Genomic DNA, 22,340 nt, shown 5'->3' with positions numbered 1-22,340 from the left:
GCGTGGTGTTAATTTTGGTTTTAACTATCTTTTTGTTGTAAGTCTCTGATTTAACATACTGCGCTTTAATTTCGCATGGTTTCAGGAGGCGGACTTGATGTTTTCGTACATGACACATTCCAGATGCCTGGGTTACGACCGACACCATAATCGATATTGGCACATGCCCGAATTGAGCGCGAATATCCTTGTTGAAAGCGGCTGGGCAGTTCCCCTTCCACGGCATGAACGTAAAGAGATACCGTCGTCTGCTCCGATCGTTAGCAATTTCGTGTATGCCAGTGATTTGAGTCAGCTGCACTACTTGCGTGCAGATGGAAAGCATAGAAAATGCGATGCAACAATGATGTCGGCGCCGGGAAAAGAGGTGCAGTGGAAGATGTACGCTCCGGATGAACTGATACAACTATCTGCGTCCCTCAACTGTTTGGGAATTCGGGAGAAGGCGTTACGAGTGCAGATAAATAAAATTAAGAACATGATAAAAAACACAGCTCGGCCGCAGCCAGTGTTTGTGGAAGACGCCATGGAAGCCTTGAAATCCTGTGTGAGGATTTTAGCGAGTGAATTGGAGAAGGCAGAATTCTTGACACAAGAGTTGCCCGAGGATTGGGAGGCCAAACTTGAGACGGCCACTTGCTCTAAACTAAAATCCATCATGTCCACTTTGTTTTCGCTCATTTCTAAAGTCATGATTAAGAAAGAATTCTCTCTGGCGGATCAGACATGGAAGGAAATTATCGGAGAGACGAACAGTATTTCCCGACTGTATTATTTGTGCAAAATGGTCGACTGGTCGATACTGTGGGGTACGGGATTGGAAAACGAAGGCTGCAAAGCCTGCGGCAAGCCACAATGGCTGAAAAGTCTGCGTCGATGCCTGGGCTGTGGTGACGTCTTCCATGAAGGATACTGTATGGCCTTCTACACCAATGTGTGCGCACCTTGTGCCGGATGCGCCGGCCGCGAAAAGCGCACGGCAACAAATAATGTTTGCTATAAAGAAATGGACGAAGAGGCCACTTCGAAATCGGAGCGGGGCGACGAGAACTGGCTGCCCATGGAAACAGATGAAACGGGCAGTGTCAGCGGGAAGCGCAAATTGGGATCGGAGTCGGATGGGGAACGGGAACGCGTACCTAATAGCCGCTATCAGTTGCGGGGTGTGGCGGGGATGGAGGGTGCATTGTTGGACGGGTTGGCTTAAAGCTGAATTTCGGAGTTCCAAGAAATCTCCATAATCAATAGTGGTCGCTTATTTTGTATTGCGTAAGTGTTGGCCTAAAATCGAGTACCCGAAATTTAAGCCTTTTACTTTCTTTTGATCTTTGGAAAATTCTGATTCCCTCGGCTTTGCCTTTTTAGGATTGCCTCGTTAAATCTGGTATAAAGTACTATAAACTGGTAGCACTGGTTTTACCTTTGTGAATTGCAACTCTATCCTACTTGACGAAGTTTAAAGTCGTTAGCACTGTGATGTCGTCACTATCAATTTATCTATCAATATGGCGAGTCGGCGACTTAATTTTCAATGATATTACTCATCATAGTAAGTAGTAGCGATACTAGCGAGTATTGTACGAGAATTGTTGTATTGTAGTCACTATTACGTATCGTGGTTCAAATTAATAGAATCAAACCAAAACTACCCATTTATCTACAAAACTACTGGTAGTGAAAATAAGTGAAAATTAACCCTATTAACGACACAGGCAAACTGTAAATGAGGACACGAAAAAACAAAACTGCATCGGAAACTTTATACGGCTTAAAGTACTGCCGAAGCGGAAACTATAACTGGAAATGAGAAGGCATCCCAAATATTGGGATCGACATAGCTTCAGATTTATTTATCATCTACCGCGGTCCAATGATAATCAGTTCCGCGACAATCATGCTTCATCATCCACATGAACCTTCTTGGGTTCGGCTGCATCGGCAACCGGCTCCGGGGCAGTTTTCGTTTGTCCTTCGCCGCCCACCGATGATGTGCGGGGTCTGGGAGGAACTTTCCCCTCGCATACGGAATGCTTGAACGTGCTGTCGACTCCGCTGGGGACCACTGTTCCTTCCTCGTCCGGCTCTTGCGAAAATGTGGACTCCATTGATATGTCAGTTCTATAAAGCAGACAACAAACATGTAACAGTAAAATGTATAGTCACTCAGATTGACCAAGTAAGTTGAAATTAACGACAAAACAACAGGCATCGATGCACTGCAAGTGGACACATGTGCGCTGCGATGTTTACAAATCCACTAATAATCCAGTAACTTCAATCAAATAACAAATCTGGCAACGTGCGTTACTGTACGGAAGAGTGAAGACTGCAAGTCATAACTCACATTGTCCTCGATCCTACTATAATAATGATCCAGCCGAGTTAATTCAAACGTGACAAAAAAATTAAAAATATTGGTCAGTTCTGCAGTTAAGCTTTCTCTATCGAGTAGTTTTGACTTTTGGAGTTTTGGAAGCGAGAAAAGCAAGAGATTCAAACGTCAACAGAGGCAGTGGTGAGCTAAGGATAATCCTAATAAGAGGGCAAAAGCGACAAAACGTTATCAGCTCGTCGAACGCTGGGTGACAGACCCTGTCCTAGGAATCACGCACGTTACGACACATCTCGTAGCATTTTTTGGGCACTCTGCATTCTGCAATCAGCAATCTGTTTGAGCGCTGTGTGCTGGCAAATGACATTCGTTCTTCTTTCAACTTATAAAACAAAATCTAAATAAATTTTAATAACTGTGACTGCTTTGTTCCAGTGGAACGTAGTTTCGCAGGGATATTTTGCACGTAGGTGAGCTTATCCCTGATTCTTACCACCACAACGATGTCTTCGATGTTGATGCGTACCCTCCCCAAAACCTTTACTCGATGCCTCTTCCAGCTGGAAACATCTCATTCAGCCAGCAGCAAAGTGCTCGCTAGACTGGGCGCCACATCTTTTTCCTCCGTATGCCTCAACCGTACGCGCCACTTCCACCACGGTGCACGTGCCTGACGCCGTGAAAGCCAAGCATAATCACGCCACCCACTGGACCATTGAACGTGTGGTGTCCGTGGCGATGCTGCCCGTGCTCCCGGTGGCTTTCCTCACGGACAACATCGTGAGCAACTACATTCTGATCCTTCTGACGGCAGCGCATGTGCACTGGGGATTGGAGGCCATCGTGATTGACTATATGCGACCGCGTGTGGTGGGCCAAGCGGGATACTATGGAAGTCTGGGATTTGTTTACATTTTGTCGTTTGCCACCTTGGCTGGACTGCTCTACCTGAACTACACACAAATGCCCGTGACCCAGGCAGTCAAAAAAGTCTGGAAGGCTTTGTAATTGAGATTTATGAGCAAAGTTGGTTTTCTGTCCGTATTAGGGTTGCTTACAATTATTAATGTCTTTTGTTCTATTTAAAGATTTATGTAATGATAATTCATGAATTCTGACGCATTATTGTAAAAGCATCGTGTGTACCGTAAACACGAAATTCGATAATACGTATCCATTTATGCAATGCTAGTAAAGTTGTAGCGTTCATGTGGAACAATTTTTGGCTTACTGTATTATAGCATATTAAACGATATGTCATATGCACACTGCACAGCCTGATCCTTTTAGAAAAGTCGTACTTAATCAGTTAAACCTAAAAAACCGACAGCAAATTGCACGTCCACCCGATATCGTCTTCATCTACAATGTATATCTTAAATTAAGTGCTTTCATATATTTCGTCGTTAGTGTTGCCTTCATCTTTAACAACAAAAATGACTGATAAATGACAATAAAACAATAAGATATCAACAAATTTTCTTTGGCACTCACATCCCCGAAAGTGACCGATTCGCTTTTTTGACACAGAAAGACCAACCTTAATAATTTAAGAGGTACAAGTCGACCAGAGTAAAAACCTGACTACACATACAGCAGCTGTCGCTTCACGTCGTGTCCTTACTCCTTCAATGTGTCCTGAGTAATGGAATATACCCTACCATGGCGAAGATAGCGGTTTCATTTCCGGCCATTTGGACACTTCGTATTTGGTAATGTCCCCATCCAACAGTCTATCAAACCATGTTCGTAATCCGTCTAGAGTCGGTTTCTGTTCTGTATCAGAGGAAAGCTTCGATCGTGTATCTTTTTTCTTCCTCCTGCGTATTCCGGTCTCAACATCTGATTCGTCGGAGCTCGAAAACCCAAGAAATTCCGCTCCCTCATAGCGGCTTGGCTGAGAAATTTGTGCATGGAATACACAGTAGCTGCGTTTGAAGCCGTTCAACACCAAAACCGTCCCACGGGCGTTCTTCACCGAAATGTTCAGCGGGCGACCATCGCATGCAGTCGTCTCCGACAGAAGAGATTCGTACCAGTGTTTATATTTGTCCAAATTCAGATAGCCAAATCTCAGGCGGGCTTGGCTGAAATCAACAGGACAAATCAATGCGATATTCAATTTGGAATGCATAATTAACAACAAAAATACTACAAATTCTGAATCGCCCAGCTGAACAGCTCTAAGTGTTTTTTCTAATGTATCGCGTACTGAATTTTTTGTAAAACTGAACTTCCTGTATTAGTAATTTTGCCAACTACTAATCACCAATATCTTACAAAATTAGAACTAGGAAGTGCAATTGTTTTAAAGTTTTTCGCGATCTTCTTACAACTGAAAAGGTTTCATGATTTCCGCAAAGCTGTCCACCAATTCCTTTCTCGATTCATCATCGACCAACACCACAATGGTCCGGCATCCCGGTTTCGTATGCCGCAATAAACCATGATATGTCTGCGCTTTCAATTCCATCACAAAACGATCTACCGGTAACGCAGCCCGCCGTCGTTCCTCCTCCTCGCGGGCCTCTTTACTCCGATCGGTATCCAGCCATTTCAGCCATAACGGAACACCCACCATGGCCAGCAGGGCCAACACGATGCTAGCGAAGGGGATGGCCTCATCACGTCCCAGCAACCTCATCAACCCACCCGGCAGCGTCAACAGCTTCTTCCAGATACGACTGCTCAGTGGCTCCTTATTCTGATACTGCCGCCGCTGGCCAAAAGGAAAAAACTCATCGAAATCCGCATCATCGGGAAAGATAAACATCCGTCCGTCCGGTGTGCGGAAAGCGCGGAAGGATGACCGCATATGGGGATGCTGACCACCGTGGAAACCGGAGAATCCCTGATTGCGCGGCTCCGCGGTGCCGTATGTGTCATAGTTCTGCCGTTTTTCGGGATCGGACAAGATCTGCACAGCATAAAACATATTCAATACTTTCATCTACCGTAGGAAAACTGTAAAGACGAAAAACGTGTAATAAATAAAGGCGCAAAGAAAACAGTTTTAATACGTAGCAACATAGACCAAAGCATAAAGCTAAGTGAAAACGATTACTTACTATTCAAGCAGAGAATGATAAAAACGTAGCCACGCTGGTTTCGCAATAACTTTGTTTTGTTCCTCGGAGAACTGCCATGGACTAAGGTCAGTTGTACATAACTCCAAAATTTAATATCAGCAGCAATATTAACATTTCACAAAAGTTCTGGATTTAAAAAAATTTAAAATAGGTGAACCAGGCTAAATAAAGTACTAAAATGAGGCTAAGCAAATCAGGCTTATGCCTGTGACAGCATACATTAAGTGATGCAAACCGAATACTTAATTAAACCAATAAACCCAATAATTAAGAAAAAGAATTAAAATATTCACCTCGTAAGCCTCCGAGACCTCTACGAAACGGGATTGTGCTTGTTCATCCTTATTCCTGTCTGGATGCCTGAAATTAAAAAAAAAACGACAACACGATGAGACCGAACCAGCGAAGGTAAGAAGACTGATAAAAATTCAAAAACACATAAAATGACAGCAGAGATAAACATACAACCTGGGATATGTCAGACAAAGATTGTTAAAATGAATAATTATGGTACGTTTCGTACGTTCGCTCGCTCATGCGCGCTGAAAGATTAGAGGAACAATAAATTTCCAGTTGTTTCTACAAGGGATTTGTTGTTTCTCGCCAGATGAACTGCAAAGCCTGTCAGTAAAGAGCCACAAAAGCTAAAGTTATAATCACCATCACCTACCACTTTTTCGCTAGGGTCTTATACGAACGCTTGATATCTTCCGCGTCAGCATTACGAGAAACTCCGAGCACCTGATACGGGTCTTTACTGACGGCACAAACAGAAGAGAACAGTATGAATACACCAATAAACCAAAACGCCTTGGCAAGACTCATGGAACTGACAGCTAAGCAATACCCCAAACAAATCCACTTCAAATTCACGTGCTATATTATTGCTAAAGCTAAACTACTCCAAAAATACAGAACTAACGAGTAACGAATAACGAGCTAATCTAATCGTAAGATGATACAACACAAATAGGGGTTCCGAACTTCCGATCATAAATTAAATACTGCAGAAATCCAGATTTGTTAAATTTTGTGATTTATGATCATTTATCATAAAATCTTTACTCTACAAAATTATAATATCCCCTGTGCTCTCCGAGTTTCAGCAGATGGTGCGAGCGGTGTCGATCGAATGACCTCCTTAGATGACGGGAGCGTGGAGTCTTAAAAATCAGCCCTGATCCCATACGCGTTCGCAATTACAGTATATTTTCAGTTACTTATTTCCGGTTTGGGACTGAACCGTATTACATCATGGAAGCTTCGACATAAATAGCATAGATAAGTAAAACGAATTTTTTAAGCAGTTAACCATATATTTTTAATTTCAGTGAGGGGATTGCCGGTAGCATCATCATCAGAAGTAGTCACTGACGTAGATACTACATAAAGAGTTTCCGTAAAGTATAGAATTAGGTGTGCCATAATTCTGATGTTTGCGACAATTTGAACTGACACCTGACATGTTAAAATTACAAAGAACTGCGTATTCGTCGTCCAGAATTTATTTAATGTTCATGTGCACAACACTGTAGGATTAACACGAATGTACTATAAAAAATAACAATATGCTGTAATATAGCGGCACTGGCCCAGCGCAGTGACACATAATACGGTAGACCAGTAAAAATATGCGTGTCATTATTCCCATGTACAGAATTTTACAGTGCAGCCCGTGCATGTGGATCTGGAACTAATCCCGGAGGGCGTTTATCCTGGAAGTTCATGCCGGGGTCTTCTCCTCCTTTGTCCTCGCGGACATCGTGACTCACTACATTGCCGGCTTTATCCGTTTTCACCGTTTCCACGCGCTCCAGTTTTTCTTCCCGTCCATCCACCGGAGCGGCAACAGAATGACCTCCCACCGGGGTCACCGTCGCAGTGCGAGTGTGAGAGGCATTTCCCGTTAATAAATCCGCATTGGCAGTCGCGTTTGTGGCGGTTGGATAAGCGGCTCCGGATGTTTCCACAACATGACGCTCCACACGGGTAGTCTGGGATATGTTCGACATCTTTCAACAAATTCGATAATATTAGAATTAATGGTAGCAAAGGTCAACGCAGAAGTTTTGACAATGTATAGATTTCGTCCAACAAAATAATTCAATGTGTGACTTTGTAGTCCATGCGATTGTTCTGGTATTTATAACTGTAATTTATATGGCAAATTCTGTACCGGAATTAACGATAAGTGTCACTTGAGCGCATAGAACTTGATACGCATGTACGAGTACATGCAAGTGCGGCCGTCACACTGCTAGCAAAGTGCACCTGTGGGATTGAAGTCATCTAGCCGTAAGCAGGTTTTTCTTCAATTTATGCCGGTGTAACCTTATTGGGATTTTCCCGTGGTTGCATATTTCGCTTACTAACCATAACCATAAGTAAGCTAAGCGCTTACAAAAAACACAAACAAGTTGAAACAACGCGGCTTTCTTAGACCATCTTATGACAACTGTGTACCGGGTAAATCACAGCATTACATTTTTATGTGAGAAAGTACAAACATTAACCTTCAAGACAGTTGCAAGTCGTACAAGTAATTTATTCGTTAGAATGCTGTTAAGTCCAACAAGGTTACAAAGGAATACTGCATTTTGATAAGAGCGTTATCCAATTTACAACCAAAGGGATTTATTTTCTCTACACCGATCACTACTTTCGCATTTCAAAACATATATCAGGCTGATAATATAACTTCTCGGAAGAACAGACCAAAAACACAGAAAGATGAAGAAGAAAAATACATAACACTCACGATAACTGCAAATACTGCACTAAAAAAAAGCTAAATCACCGTTCAATTATATCCACTAACAAAACTCATCTCATCTGCATTTGTGCAAAATTATAAACATAAAAACATTCAAATTTATTGAATCTTGACCAGTGCGGACGTTTCATCCCCTCGCCGCGTTGCATGCCGGTTCAAATCGAAGATCTCAATGAGCAAAGGTTCCACCTGTTCGGGATTCAAATCCAGGAACATGGTAATGTGCCGATCGTTCAGTTTGTGAAGTATTTCGATTCGGCTGGTCATCTGCGTGTACAGCGCTTCAATCTCTTCTTTGGAATTCTTGGCATACTTTGAGCGGAGATAGCTGTGCAGTAGATAAAAGTACAAAGACTGCTGCGCACCAATCTGCCCGCAGTGTTCCAGGGCTGGTCGGCCAGGATGGAATAAAACCACGGCGCCCATTATTAGTAGCAGTGGCTCATCTTGGCGCAATTCCGGAGCAAAGGAACGAATAAATGTGCGGATTTCTTCGTAGCAGTTACCTAAAATCACCAGCTATATTCGGTGTTCCACAATCACAAATTCTGCAACCACGCGCTAACTAACTGCCAAGCGATAGAGTAGCGGTCCACTTTGAAAACTTGAAAAGCACTTCATATCTGAATATGATATCGACCATTGAAACTTTTCCATAAAGGACAATCACATAAGCCAAACAGAATGCAATGTATTACCGGGTACTTTTTCAGCATTAAAAATGACTCAATTAGAGCAGCTTCTTGTACAGCCTAATTGCTTCATGATTATTCTTAATTTTTTCAAATTAGCAATACCGAATGCTATCAGTTACGGTGTTACCGTAAGCATAAAACTTTAACTGACCAGTAAGTGAAATTCGAGTTAGTTGCATCAGTAAGAAAGATCGAACTCGGGTACGCAACAAAATTCCATTAAAAATCTATTCTTGCTGCAACATCTAACTGCCTGAAAGCGAAACAAGTTCCCTATGAAATCATTCTTACCGCGTGCTTCCTTCAGCACATCAACTTTGATCAGTGTGGCTTGCGGACCTTGCCAGCAGTCTTTCTCCAAGTCGTAATGACTCACCGCTCGAAGAATCATCATTTCGAAACAGGCGCCTTTTAATAAGGCGATCTGATCCTCTTGTAACAAATTCCTAAACTCGGATATACGTTTGGACATTTTGATGAGTCGGCGTATTGCAATGTCAGTCATGTTGATAACATCCACTAATCGATGGTGCTGTTCCTGATACCGGACTGCAACACAACAAAACCGGACTTGAAAACAGCATCACTTTCCACTTTTCAAACAGATTTTAATTCAAAAAAGACCACCACTGAATAAAGGAAAAGCTACAGTAAGATAAGAAGAAAAGCTACAGCAAGATAAGAAAAACCGGCAGCAACATACTAAAAATTAACTGTAAATACTTAACCCTGTAAATTGTGTATATCAAGCTTAGCAGGATATAATGCAATATTTTCAATCGCTTACTACAATATGCAATAGTATTCACTAGTACTACATACACATAAGTTTTTTGAAAATGCTGCGCATTTGGCTAAAATCAAACTAACAATATCCCACACTGCATGCAACGTCATAATTTTGCAAGCAATAAATGAACAGATATACATTTTGGAGACAACAGATTTCGAAGACAATATAATTTCAGAGGCAAAATAACTTTAGAAACAAAAAAATTTGGGGCTAATAAATTCTGGAGACAATATACAGATATTTCCCTTTTACAGCACTACAGAATATCATTCAAACACACTATGAATTTAAACAAATTAAAAAGCCAGACTTACCTGCTAAGGGATCATCCCCGGTATTGGCCTCGTACATAACTTCGTTGGCTTTGACCAGTTCCATAATTTTCTGCTTTTCAAACAAAGACAACAGTTCTAATCCATCCGGGAAGGGATCATGGGAGGAACAGGATTCGGCACTGGGTGTCGGCGAAGAGATCTCCACACTGGACACATTCTGCATAATCTCGCCCACGCTCTCATCACGCACTTCTTCCTTGACCGTATTGCGCAGCACCGCAATCACTTTGGGTTGACGCGTGCGAGGACGCTTGGCTGGACTCTTGGGTACCGTGTCGGCCAACGGCGCCGCTTCCGGACAGACGAGACTGTCCTCGTACCTGCCACCACCTAGATCATCGGAGGGGCGTTTTCCCTTCTGGATTAGTTCCCGTCGCATGCCCACCGTGAAACATTTCCGCAGCCGGCATTGCTGACACCAGCGGCGCGATTCGGTGTCCACGTTACAGTTGCCTTCGAATGGACACTTGAATTCCTAAAAAGCACAGACCAGTGAAATCAGAATGTCCAGCGAAGTATTCACAACAGGCATACGAACCCTAGATCTGCGTTCTGAACGAGAATCAAATATAAATATGTTAAGATCTATTACATCACGACGAAGAAATTTTGGTCTGCAGATAAAACCGCAGTCTTTTACTAAAAGATGGAGAAGTGCAACGACAGGTAAGCTAACTGCTAAAAAATATGCTATGTGCAGCAATGTCGATATTACTGATTACAGTAAGGAAATGATATGGAAATTACTATTATTTGATTTGGAAGACGAACTGGCTACCTGTGATAAATATCAGCAACAAAATCTGCTGGTAATCAGCAATTTGCTACAGAACCTAGTAAAATAACATCAATAAAATAACATCAGCTAGTTACTGGTAGTAGTAAACTGTGGCTGATGATTTAATTTTGTCCACTTATCGAAAAACTGGGATGGCTGGAGATACTTAGCTTCGGATGCCTAAATAGTGAAGCTAAAACAGCTGGTGGGGCAAATACACCATCCCCTCTCGCCTGTCTTCTTGTACCGAATTACGTCAGAGTCGGTCAGACTTACCTTTCCTCCCAAGGCATTCCTTCGGAAGAAGGCCTTGCATGATTCGCACGTTATGGCACCGAAGTTCATGTTGAGAGCCACATCGCCGCACACCCGACACGTCTTCGCGGGGCAGCCAGGCGACGATCGCTCTTTACTGTGCGACAGCTCCTGACTGTCAACGGGCGACGAAACAGCCTGACGCACACTGCTGGGAGCCCCGCTGCTGCTCGAAGGGCTGTTTTCAAGGGGCGTGTCTATCGAAGGGGGCGACTCGAGGGAATCCATACCATTTAGCGCAGACAATGGATCAACTCCAGATAATAATACGCGGGAGAAATCAAAATACATCCACAACTCCACTGGAATCGAAGGACTTACCAGTTGGAAATAAGAATTTCTACATCATGATACATCAACCAATAAGAAAGTAGCTAACCTGGTTCTGTTAAAAACTAGAAGTATAGATAATTTATCATATTTAGAAAACCACAAGAGCGGAAGCTCAAACGCTAAAAAAAGCACATGATTTTTCAAATCACTTGCGAAGTTGTGCGTACGCTTTTTAATACTGCTTACATGGTAAAGAGACACAACGTAGAGAAACGGCATCGTTTGGAATGAGCCGCCTGCATTGATGGTAATGAATAATGATTCATCATAGAATCATACTTTAGATCTTATGGTTAATAATTCGTATGCAGATGTACTTATATATTTTCTGCTCCAAATATTAACAATATCAAATTAAATTGGTATGATTGGTAATTTTTATCTGTTTCAGTTTTCTATGTGAAGAAGTATGTACTTTTTCAGTCCTCAGCTATCGTTCATTGCGAACCAACTTGTACTTTTACCTTGTACGTGCAATTCAGCCGGCCTCGGACACTGTCCGCGGCCGGCTGATTAATATTCCCGAAATTTTATAAAATACCGTTAACATACTTAGTTACACGAGTATGCAGTATTATTTTTGTTGAATTCAAGTGTCTTGTTTTATCTTATGCGACAACAAGCCGTTCTTAAAATTAAGGAGAAAAGATAGGAGAATGTGATCATTTTGTTTTGTAACGAAAGTTGGCTGTCCTATTATGTAAAAATAGTTTTCTAGTTTTTCTGTATGAAAAAACAGATTTGAATTGGCAATAACCGGTCAGAAATAATGGCCAGGCAAGATATGCCGAATTGGTGAAATATTGGCAGAAACCAAAGTATTTCGGCAACTGCTTTTAATCATTTTTCGTTTAATGATTTAATCAAAGTTCAATCAAAAGTTTACGCCTTGGTGCCAACTATGGTCAGAAATCTGGAATGATAATAAAATCGGCTGTGTACGAAACGTTTAACGATGGTCAGTTCTGCACAATTTTATTAAGTATTGTTTGCAGAAAGATTACCTAGAGTAGGGAAATATCGCGCTATACTAGGTAGTAAGTACTTGTATCACAGTAGTGTGTGCAAAGATCACTACTTAAGTTGCTGTTTTTCTTCTTATTGCCTCGCTCTAGTAGCATACAACGAATTGAACTTATTTTGTAAAATTTGTAAACTGGTAGTTCGTCCTTTTCGCTGGTATTGTGGACGTGTAGCCATTTGTAGGTACTTCTCTATTTGTAACCGTCATGATCATACACTTTTGCATCGTGTTGCAGATAAAAAGATTATCGATCGTAAAAAATTTCATCCAAATTTGTATTTCTTTCACAAATTTTTGTAATTCCAGTTTCTATGCAAGATTAGAAAATCAAAAAAAGGCAGTCGGAAAACGAGTTGGAAAAGATTGCAAGGAAATCTTGCGTACCGTTACGTACTCTCTAGGTACGCTAAAGTACCTCGTATTCATAAAATTGTTAGTTGTGACTTATTATGATTAGTTATAAATTAATTATCTTCCGTACTCGTCCTGACTAGGACAACGTTACCATTTGGCCCGTACCACATATCGTTTATCGTAATAAATAATGTAAGTACTTTCTTACAAATATGTACAAGACTTTTTTTTATTGTAACAAGTCACAACATAATGTACAATTAATTCTGTGCATAATTTTCAGGTGCACCCCAATATCTCCAGCTAGATACACGACCAGCGCGATCAGGGAAAACAGCCAGGGATGTTGTTGTATAAACAGTCCAGGAGCGAAACGGCGTCTACGTGTATTCCCAAGCAATAACAACCAAAGGGCTATTAGCGCCCAGCGTAGCCATGTTATCATCCCGAGAATAAACGTAGCCGCGTTTCACTTATCCGTACCATATGAGAAATAACAGGATCATTCACATCCGTAGTCCACTGCGCGCCCGTGACCCGACCCGGCTGATGGGGCGCATGTGCGGTGTATACGAGTAAATACAGTGCATTATTAACATATAATGCCGACGCCGTTATCCCAGGAATTTCCAGGTTGCGGTGTGCATTAATTTTGTGCGCGCTATATCGTCCGGCATGTCAGCACTTTTACAATCCAGATCGTTCTGGCATTTTTCTAAAGTATTGCTATTTCTGCAAAATAAGATGTTAATGCTTCGTAATGCCTTAATGTAAGTTGCAAAATATTTAATAACACGACTCACACAATTACAGTTATGCTTTATAATTAGAATACGTAAAAGTAAATCAAACGCATTTCATAGTGTGTGCGCAATTGAGCTTTTAAAACATCATATTAACTAACGACTTTTGCGGACTCGAATTCGATCGTACTGTTCTACTTAAACTTTCGTTTATCTTGCTTTTAAATACGATCGTGCATTGTACGAGTATGTCGTGTGGTTACAAGAATATACTTTACAGAATTGCAGCTGAAAACGAACAGATGGAAGCTGGTTTGTCCCAAAAAATGAAAAGTATTTTTACTACTTGATACTAGATAAAAATTGCCTTTTATAAAAAATCAACAAGTTTTATAAAATTTGTCACTGCTAAGGGTAATTAATGTTAGAAAATAATACATTCTACAAAGTTCGGGCTCAAATGCAATAGAGTATATTGTGAGAAATTCGCGCATTTCCTTACACTGAATAACTATTTCTACCGGTGTACGCGTAGTTTTAATCGATAATTGCAAAAGAGATTTCGCCATTTAAATTCATTATTTCGCATTTTTTTAAAAGGGAAAATTAGCTAACAGCATCCACATTTAAAAAATGCAGTATTATCAAAGCATACTCTGTGGCTAAGCATGCTACTCCTAAAACAAATTCCATACTTACGCTTAATGTTTTACCTACCCAGTAGTTTATATAAGCCAGGAATATACTTACCTTAATGCAAATTTGCATGCATACTGACACAAAACAAATCCAGAATAATTTCCTAAATAAAATAAAGAAACGCATTAAAAGGAGATCACTGCGATGTTTACACATAGTCAATATTTAAAATTACTGGTATAATTTTGTTTATCGGCATCGTGACATGCATCTACGTCACAAGATATACAAGCAATCACGCAGGTTATGGTTTGGGAATTTTTGGAATTAAGGCTACAAGCCGTAAACCTGGATCAGGTATGTCAGTAATTAATTGTAGTCGATACAGGTTGCCAGCATATCGATATCAGTCACATGTATACCATGCCGAACTGCAGCCACACGACGCAGCAAATGATCAACGATAATAATGGGACTGTCAATCGGCAGGAATCGTATCCGCTGACAACTGTACAATGTAATTATCGTAGACGTTAACTTCCCGGTTGGGATGATTGTTTTTCTCCCAAGTCGCATTTAACCCATTTACATCCACAGGATGAGCAACCATAGAGCGGGCACAGTGGTAACATATTATAAACAGGATATATGTATCCAACCAATATTTATAAATCTATCAACGCATTTGCCGTATAATGCACGGTTATCGCAATCTGATTTAGATGGCATATGGGATTTACTCGATACAGGCCAAAGATCCATCCTTTAAAGTGATCCCGGCCACCAGTTCCCTTAATATACGGGATTTATAATATCGGCCAACGCAATCTTCAGCGCAGCTCCAATATAAATTTAATATCCCGTATGTTGCGTCGCGCGCGCGGATATCGAGCCCGACGCGGGCAACACGGGATTGAGCGTATGTTGATGAATGTTTTATGGCCGCTGTCCTTTGCATATATAGCATATAAATATGACATCTATCCTTGGTTATGCATTACTCCGGCTTCCATATATACGGGATCTTTCAATCCCGAGACCGGGATTAAAATCAAACATCGCACACAGTAGCATAGCGGCGTACATTGCACTGGGAGTATAAAACAAATGATGAATATATTTCCCACTGTGACACACCCAGACTGTCACCACGTTGACTGGTGCTCGCTGTTGGTGATACAGGAAATTAAAAAAAGTCCGCGCCGACAATAAATAATCCCTTTTGTAAATAAACTGAATATTGTTTTAAATGAGAAACATTACAACATGTTCGCGCGCGGAAAAATGGACAGTGATAACTCGAAAGGTCACTGGCATCAATGACAGACAGGATGCTCTAAACATCCGGCGCAAACGGAAACGCCGATGGCTCACACACACAGCAGCACACATATACCATACAGTACATACAACCGAGAGGAAGCCAGCAATATCCACTTAAAAAGAAGTCATTCTTAAATTGAAGACTATACGAAGACTGAAGGGATCATGCTTCAACTCGATCTAATGAACAAATCAAAATCCTTCCTCCTGTATGAAAGACTGTATTACGAGCGCGTTGCACATTTCCCGATCAAATAACATGTCCAACATGCGGCGCTACTGTGAATCGGATATCAGTACAATTTGCGGGCGGCGGCAATGCATATATATGTGCTGCTGTTGGACACCATAGGAAATCAAGCCTGCCCAAGCATCCAATTTCTAACACTCAATTAACCCTATTGTTTGCAAGTTATTTAGATTTATTGCTTATTTAACGCCACAGTCAGCGTGATCATTTATAGCATCCCGGCTGATATGCCAGAGGATTGTGCCGGGATCGGATCCATGTAGCCCCAGTCGACCGGCGCCGCCGCCGCTGCGGTTACGTTGTTATAGTCATTGAACTTATGCCACCGTTCGGAAACAGTTAGCCGCGGCATCCGTATATCCTTCTTTGGTAATTGCTTCGATCCTCTCAATTGACATGTTCAGTAACAGAAATGTTTATCAAGTTCTCGGTTTACTACAGATACTGCACTACATTTATATTCTGAATTATATTAATGCCGGCTGTAGTTGCTTTGACACAGGAATCAGGTTTCAGCTGTTCGTCCGCTTGACGTTTCTATATATTTGTAGTTACGTAGATTGTTACCGCTTCACTTTAGAGAAACTTTTTTATACGATCATAAAGAACATCAGCATTTTTTGAATAAATATAGCGTAAATGATTTTGATTTATTACTATCACTGGCTTGGGTTGCTATTCTCCCTGTCAATACTATTAAATAATAGATAAACCTATAACTATGTTTCGTTAAACATGCAGCACGATTTATGCCGACCATGGTTCAACCGCATATATATACTGCATCGTTGTTGCTGTACGATCCGATTCGTCGGGATAATAATTTCGTCTATAGATGTCACAGGAAATGGTTGAAGCCCATGCTCATCATTAAAAAGTGGGATAAGAACGATGAAGAACGGATATCAATCCACTTGTTGACACAAAGCTCGTACAAGTATTTGATTCCATAATCGGACAGCAATATCGTATGTACAATATTTGACACTTGGTTTCTGGCCGATCACACCGCCAACAAGTTTGTCTATACTCTATGGCATTGTAACAATCAGCGGCATCGATTTTGCAATCATTCATATTTGTGGCATATTGGCCAACGTAATCGTGTCTGGATATCGGGATTAGCAGGGGAATACTAAGGCACAAAGATTACATTTAATACGTGTTAATATGAGCGGCAGTTTGTGTACCGACACATATAGGGCTGTAATAAATGCCGGAGTAAATGTTAACTGCATTCAGAAAGCGTTCACAGTCATGATAATACTAAAGAAAGTAGTATGTCTGATGAGATACAGTAGCCATTGGCTAGCTATAGGAGGTATGACGCTGAAGAAAGCGTCAAAGGTCACCAGCGGAGATGTGAGAATAGCAGCCACTTTTTGGCTGTGGACCGGGTGGTAAATGAAGACCCGGGGGGGGGGTATAATATACTGTATACGGGATGTACTGTATGTACTGTAAGATGTACTGTGTACTATATAAGATGTACTGTACAGTCACTGGGCAACATACATTGTTGACTGCAAGGACCGTTTGTTGTGGTTTTTGCGATCGCAACGTAATACAAAAAATGAAATAGAACCAGGGAAAAAATGTTTGTTATATTCTCCAGCAATCGTAATCTATATGTTTGTATTACAAAAATAGGAAACTATCATATTACTCTACGCTGTCACGTCGCAGCACAATAATCGAATATTTTGATATTTTTGCTTTCCAACGCAGACATAAGTCCCGGCAAGAGCGAAATAATAAAAAAGAAAGAATAATAGCAAGGAACTAATATTATGAAAGTCCACCGCGAGGACCCAGAAAAATAAAAAATCATTGCAGAGAGAAAAACCAAATGCCAAAACTCTGCTTACAGTTTCAAAACACTAATCGATCGTGATGACCTCTGGCACTGATTTTCCTGGTCCATCAAAGACAAAACCTTCATCATCTTCGGTATCGGTATCCTCTTCATTCTCGTTATCCGCATCCATAGCTTCGTCTACAATGATGGTATTAATTAATACGTTTGTACAAAGGTGGAGCTATTGACTTACCGCTGAGAAACCAGGAAATGTCGTCGTTATCTTCTTCATCGCTGTCGACATCATAAGCCGTGATGATGAACCGTTTGACCCGAGGGAAGGTATCCACCATCCAGCGATCGTGACCGCGGATTTCGCACAGCTCGTTGCCTTCGACATCGAGTGCGCGCAGCTTTGGAAGACGCGTCAACGGTTCCAGTTCATCGCGATGCCCGAGCTTGTTCCCGACGATGGATAACTTCTCCAAGTTGGGGAAGCACGCGGGTATGAGGCTCAGGTCCTCTAGGTGGTTGTCGCCCAACATGAGTACACGAAGATTAGGCAGGCGTGGCATCCCCTCTAAGGACCAAAGGTTACAATCGATGAGGCTGAGCTTTTCCATTCCTTGGAACTTGGCAAACCCGGGAAGAACTGATGGTGGGACCTGTTTCCCGTCGAACACCATTTGCGGAGTTTGGGGACTCAACTTACTAAACAAATTGCGGTAAGCTACCTCCTTGTTGGCAACGGAAGCTGCAGACATTTTTCTTATCGACTTAAGAAAAGTAAATGATTTCAAGAAAAGAAAACTACGAGTAGGACAGTGCCAGTGCTGCCTTTATATACTAAACAGGGTAATCGTTTCAGATTACCTGTGGTGGGATGTGTAATCCTTTCTAATTACCTTAGACTCTATGGCAACTAGTACGGGTAATCGTTTTGGATTACCTTACGTACGAGTTGAGGTAATCGATATTGATTGCCTCTTCGGAGGTAATCGATTTTGATTACACCAAACTAATATATAAATGAGCAAAAACGATTCAGGAAAGTGTCATTAGCGCTTTGTTTGTTCAAAAGTTGCAATAAGTTACTGTGCACATATAAACATGCCCATTCGGGATTGTCCTCTTACCTGTTTTTGTTTAGCCGTCACACCGGTAAGTCACGATGTATCATTTCGTAAAGTTTTATTCCAGTAATCTGTCTGCAGAATTTTTCCGATTCCGTCCGTAACGACAAACGTAGCGAAGACGATAAAAAACACCACGTACAAAATAATCAAAAGAACTTTTTCACATTTTTTCTCAACGTTGCGCCCGAGGCACATCATAGACTGCAAATTAGCCATTTTAAAGGTGATAAAGCACCAGTACGATCGCTGTCCTTAAATAGACGTTTTTTGTGCAGGAAGCCAGGATGAGCTTGGAAGATCGGTTGAAAACTTTCGACAAATGGCCTTTGGCGTATGTTTCGCCGCAGTCCCTTGCGGAAGCAGGGTTCATCTACACGGGTGCAGGAGATGAAGTCAAGTGTGTGTTATGTAATATTGTGCACTTCAACTGGATGATGGGTGACCAACCAAAGTTTGAGCACCGGCGAATCAACCCCGACTGCGCGTACGCGGCTATGGTGGCGGATGGCGAGCTGTATTTTCCAGCGATGAAGGAATACCGCGACCGTTTTGCGACGTACGCTAATTGGCCGGGGCAAGTTGTTAGCCAACGTCCAATGGATATGGCTAACGCTGGATTTTTCTTCAATGAGGGAGTGTGGGATCAGGTCCAGTGTTTTTGCTGTGGCCGCAAACTGGCGCAGTGGACCCGCGACGATGACCCGTGGATCGAGCACGCCAAGTATGAACCTCAGTGCGCATATTTACTGGAGAAGAAGGGTCTGCGTTTTGTGCGAGAGGTTCGACGGCTTCACGATATGGACAAGCTGAAGTGGGCGGGTAGTTTGCGAAAGAATCGAATGGATTTTTTGGTGGCGTTCGCAATGGAGCAGGGTGTACACTACACGTACCTGATAAAAGCTGTTCAACGGTATGGGCGCTTTGAGCGCATCATTGATCTAGTGAAAAAGGCAAATGTCATCAAGGCCCGTACCATAGAAGCCCGCTTGGACGAAAACTGTCAACTGGAAAAAGAGTGCAGTGTATGTCTGAATAAAAACGTATCCATATGCTTTGCACCATGTGGGCATGCCATTTGTTGTGTCGAATGTTCTGGTAAAGTGAGAGAATGCCCGCTGTGCCGTCAAGTGATTTTGCAAAAAATTAAGCTTTTTTTCGCCTAATCAGTCTATTTAAGCAGACTAGCATACTAAAATGATTTATTTTGCCATCGAAGAAAATGTTCGGTTTAATAAATGATTATCCGCGCTTTAGCGCTCCTTTTGGAATGTGCGTTTGTGGACCCACAATGTCGGGTAAAACGCAGTTTGTTTTGCTTTAATTAAAAATAGGTCGTTAGTTTTGATCGACCACCAGACCGTATACTGTACTGCTACGGTCAGTGGCAGAAGGGTTTTGACGAGTTACGGAAAGACGTTGATCAGGTCGAGTTCGTGCATGGTTTGGATGACCTTTTCTCGGTGGTGCACTCGATCGATAGCAGTACGCATACCTTAGTTGTCATCGATGACCTGGCCACGGATTTGTGTAAAGACGTTCGTTGTTCCGACCTCTTCACCCGCGGCATACATCACAAGAATATCTCCGTCATCATGCTCCTGCAGAACCTGTACAAACAGGGAAAAACTATGCGGGACATAACGCTCAACTCCCAGTACTTGATACTATTTAAGAACGTGCGGGACATTAATCAGATTTCCTTACTGGCTCGTCAAACTGGACTGAAACATTTGGTGGATGCATACAACAAAGTCACAACGGAGGCCTACCAACCACTCATCTTGGACTTGCGTCCCCTCTGCCCCGATTATTTAAGGGTTCGATCGCATGTGTTGCCAAACCAGCAAATACGCATTTATCTCGACCGCAACCGTACCAGCGACCTGCCAAAATGTCCGAACGCGTGAAAGCTTTGGCACCCTTCGTAATAACGCTTCAACAGCTGAAGCCGAAACAGCGAAAGGTTTTGATGAGCTACCTGACCAAGACCCAGATGAAGGCACTGGAAGAGGTCGCTGTCAACATTGTAAAGAATACTGTAAATCTGTCTCCAACCCATGCGGAGAAATGTAAACGCCACCGAAAAGCATTAAAGCTGATCGCTTTGAGGCGGTATCCCCTTAAAGAAAAACGGAGAATATTTCAACAAGGAGGATTTATCGGAGCCATCTTACCTGTCATTGCTGGAGTTTTAACGTCCCTCATTGGTAATGGATGAATTCTACATAGTGTCACGGCGTGTAATGGAGAACCGGATGCAGAACCAGCTCCAGATCAACAAGGAGCCACCCGAGGCCCACAGCGTCGTAACGTTGGATGCGCTAGTGGCCAAAACTCTGCAACGAACCGATATAAGTGAATATGAAAAAGCTAGTCAGCTAAGCAGTATTCTTGAGCGGTTCCTCGCTCTGAAACAAAAAGCCATACCCGATGAAAATCCTTGGATTTATCGGCAGACGTTGCTGCACAACCGCCACCGATAGCTTCCGAAAACAACCAATCGTCTCTACCTCCCGAGCGCTACCACCGCCGACACTATCGTCGCTACCAAGACATCCAGTCTCTCGCAAGCGTAAAGTCCTCGAAGAAACGAATGAGTCAACGAAGCCTGCTAAGCAGCCTCGACAACCATTATTTCCGTCGGATCTGCCTACGAAAGGAGAAAAGCGGAACTTGGAAAGCGACTTGGAAGACAGCAGTACACCGAAGGCAGCACGCATTGCACTGTTTCCACCATCACTACCAAAAAAAGGACGGAAGCGGCGTCTACAAGACGAAAGCGCGGAAGTGCGACCAACCAAAGCAGCGCGCATAGCGCTATTTGCCCCTACAGCATTAAAGAAGGGTCGGAAAAGACAGCCGGAAGACGTTGAGAGCCCAACATATCCGCATAAGCGACCGCGGCGACCTCTGTTTCCGGTCAACCTACCTGTACGTGGTAAGAAGAGAAAAGCGGACCAGATCGAAGGCAGCGTAAGGAAGCTGCGCTCCCGTACTATCCAAAAAGGAACGGGTTCGCCCAGAATCCAGTGGATCACTCTAACGTAATGGCGAGCTTGCTGCCTAGTGTGTTGCGTTTATGCCGAATATTTAAGATCAATTGCGTGTCCACCTGTTGTAACAAAGCCGATGGAGAAACTGATGAAACGATACCTCAATCCACGCGACCCCGGCGGTCTTGGAGGCGTAGAAAGATTTCGAAGAAGTCTCAAGACCAGAGCCAACAGACGGAAAGCACAGGAGATTCTGCAAGAGATCGATGCGTATACTGTAACCAAAGAAAATCGCCGGCGGTTTGCGCGCAATCGGATCGTAGTGACCAACCTTCGCCAGCAGTACCAAGCGGATCTGGCTGATTTATCAAAATATTCCAAAGAAAATGATGGATACAAATACTTGCTTTTGTGATTGATTGCTTTTCCAAAAAAGCTAAGCATCCAACCGATGAAAACCAAAACAGCCAAAGAAACAAAAATGCTTTGTCGCAGGCCTTCGAAGAACTCGGCGAACCGGAGAAACTACAGTATGATAAAGGAACCGAAGTTGTTAAAAACCAAAAAAATCAAAAAGAAAAATTTCTTTTTCTGAAGAAAAAAATTGGCCATACGCGTCATTCGCAGATCAACAAAT

At 42.3% G+C, this 22,340-nt stretch overlaps 7 protein-coding genes and 1 long non-coding RNA gene across 11 annotated transcripts; 3 read left to right on the top strand and 5 right to left on the bottom strand.

Annotated features, from left to right (window-relative positions):
* The first annotated feature begins 58 nt into the window (after window positions 1-58).
* Window positions 59-1,408, top strand: LOC129587093 (tyrosine-protein kinase BAZ1B-like). The gene has a single exon (XM_055480684.1). It carries the CDS (start codon window positions 98-100, stop codon window positions 1,205-1,207), a length of 1,110 nt encoding a protein of 369 aa, XP_055336659.1. The 5' UTR covers window positions 59-97; the 3' UTR covers window positions 1,208-1,408.
* A 192-nt stretch (window positions 1,409-1,600) lies between these two features.
* On the bottom strand, window positions 1,601-2,492 carry LOC129587094 (uncharacterized). The gene is made up of 2 exons (XR_008690256.1): window positions 2,345-2,492; window positions 1,601-2,118 (listed from the first exon to the last, which is right to left on the bottom strand). It is a non-coding gene; the product is annotated as an uncharacterized LOC129587094 (long non-coding RNA).
* Window positions 2,493-2,851: 359 nt separating this feature from the next.
* Window positions 2,852-3,582, top strand: LOC129587097 (putative succinate dehydrogenase [ubiquinone] cytochrome b small subunit, mitochondrial; the record flags this gene model as incomplete). The annotated part of the gene is made up of 1 exon (XM_055480688.1): window positions 2,852-3,582. A coding segment is annotated over one exon (489 nt), but the record flags the coding sequence as incomplete, so codon positions are not given.
* Window positions 3,583-3,738: 156 nt separating this feature from the next.
* Window positions 3,739-6,523, bottom strand: LOC129587095 (dnaJ homolog subfamily C member 16-like). 2 transcript variants are annotated; one of them, XM_055480685.1, is made up of 4 exons: window positions 6,092-6,523; window positions 5,715-5,781; window positions 4,666-5,249; window positions 3,739-4,419 (listed from the first exon to the last, which is right to left on the bottom strand). In XM_055480685.1, the coding sequence occupies exons 1-4, from the start codon at window positions 6,244-6,246 to the stop codon at window positions 3,990-3,992; spliced, it is 1,236 nt and encodes a 411-aa protein (XP_055336660.1). In that variant the 5' UTR covers window positions 6,247-6,523; the 3' UTR covers window positions 3,739-3,989. The 2 variants fall into 2 exon arrangements, with proteins under 2 accessions (XP_055336660.1, XP_055336661.1); XM_055480686.1 differs by having other exon boundaries at window positions 5,945-6,229.
* A 387-nt stretch (window positions 6,524-6,910) lies between these two features.
* Window positions 6,911-7,608, bottom strand: LOC129587096 (uncharacterized). Its single transcript, XM_055480687.1, has one exon. It carries the CDS (start codon window positions 7,431-7,433, stop codon window positions 7,083-7,085), a length of 351 nt encoding a protein of 116 aa, XP_055336662.1. The 5' UTR covers window positions 7,434-7,608; the 3' UTR covers window positions 6,911-7,082.
* A 413-nt stretch (window positions 7,609-8,021) lies between these two features.
* Window positions 8,022-11,645, bottom strand: LOC129587073 (nuclear hormone receptor HR96-like). Its single transcript, XM_055480655.1, has 4 exons — window positions 11,072-11,645; window positions 9,997-10,492; window positions 9,181-9,438; window positions 8,022-8,700 (listed from the first exon to the last, which is right to left on the bottom strand). The coding sequence occupies exons 1-4, from the start codon at window positions 11,399-11,401 to the stop codon at window positions 8,294-8,296; spliced, it is 1,491 nt and encodes a 496-aa protein (XP_055336630.1). The 5' UTR covers window positions 11,402-11,645; the 3' UTR covers window positions 8,022-8,293.
* A 5,776-nt stretch (window positions 11,646-17,421) lies between these two features.
* LOC129587143 (acidic leucine-rich nuclear phosphoprotein 32 family member A-like) lies at window positions 17,422-18,928 on the bottom strand. Of its 3 annotated transcripts, none has more exons than XM_055480750.1 (3): window positions 18,711-18,928; window positions 17,828-18,285; window positions 17,422-17,772 (listed from the first exon to the last, which is right to left on the bottom strand). In XM_055480750.1, exons 2-3 carry the CDS (start codon window positions 18,258-18,260, stop codon window positions 17,657-17,659), a joined length of 549 nt encoding a protein of 182 aa, XP_055336725.1. In that variant the 5' UTR covers window positions 18,261-18,285; window positions 18,711-18,928; the 3' UTR covers window positions 17,422-17,656. The 3 variants fall into 3 exon arrangements, with proteins under 3 accessions (XP_055336725.1, XP_055336727.1, XP_055336724.1); XM_055480752.1 differs by lacking the exon at window positions 18,711-18,928 and adding an exon at window positions 18,480-18,611; XM_055480749.1 differs by lacking the exon at window positions 18,711-18,928 and having other exon boundaries at window positions 17,424-17,772; window positions 17,828-18,379.
* On the top strand, window positions 18,612-19,950 carry LOC129587142 (baculoviral IAP repeat-containing protein 3-like). Its single transcript, XM_055480748.1, has 2 exons — window positions 18,612-18,735; window positions 18,986-19,950. The coding sequence occupies exons 1-2, from the start codon at window positions 18,685-18,687 to the stop codon at window positions 19,871-19,873; spliced, it is 939 nt and encodes a 312-aa protein (XP_055336723.1). The 5' UTR covers window positions 18,612-18,684; the 3' UTR covers window positions 19,874-19,950.
* Window positions 19,951-22,340: the final 2,390 nt, after the last annotated feature.

Source organism: Paramacrobiotus metropolitanus, unplaced genomic scaffold (genome assembly GCF_019649055.1).
Source record: "Paramacrobiotus metropolitanus isolate TYO unplaced genomic scaffold, Prichtersi_v1.0 Parri_scaffold0000023, whole genome shotgun sequence".
In the NCBI taxonomy this organism is placed as follows: Eukaryota; Metazoa; Tardigrada; class Eutardigrada; order Parachela; family Macrobiotidae; genus Paramacrobiotus; species Paramacrobiotus metropolitanus.
This window is presented reverse-complemented; position numbering and strand designations above follow the sequence as displayed.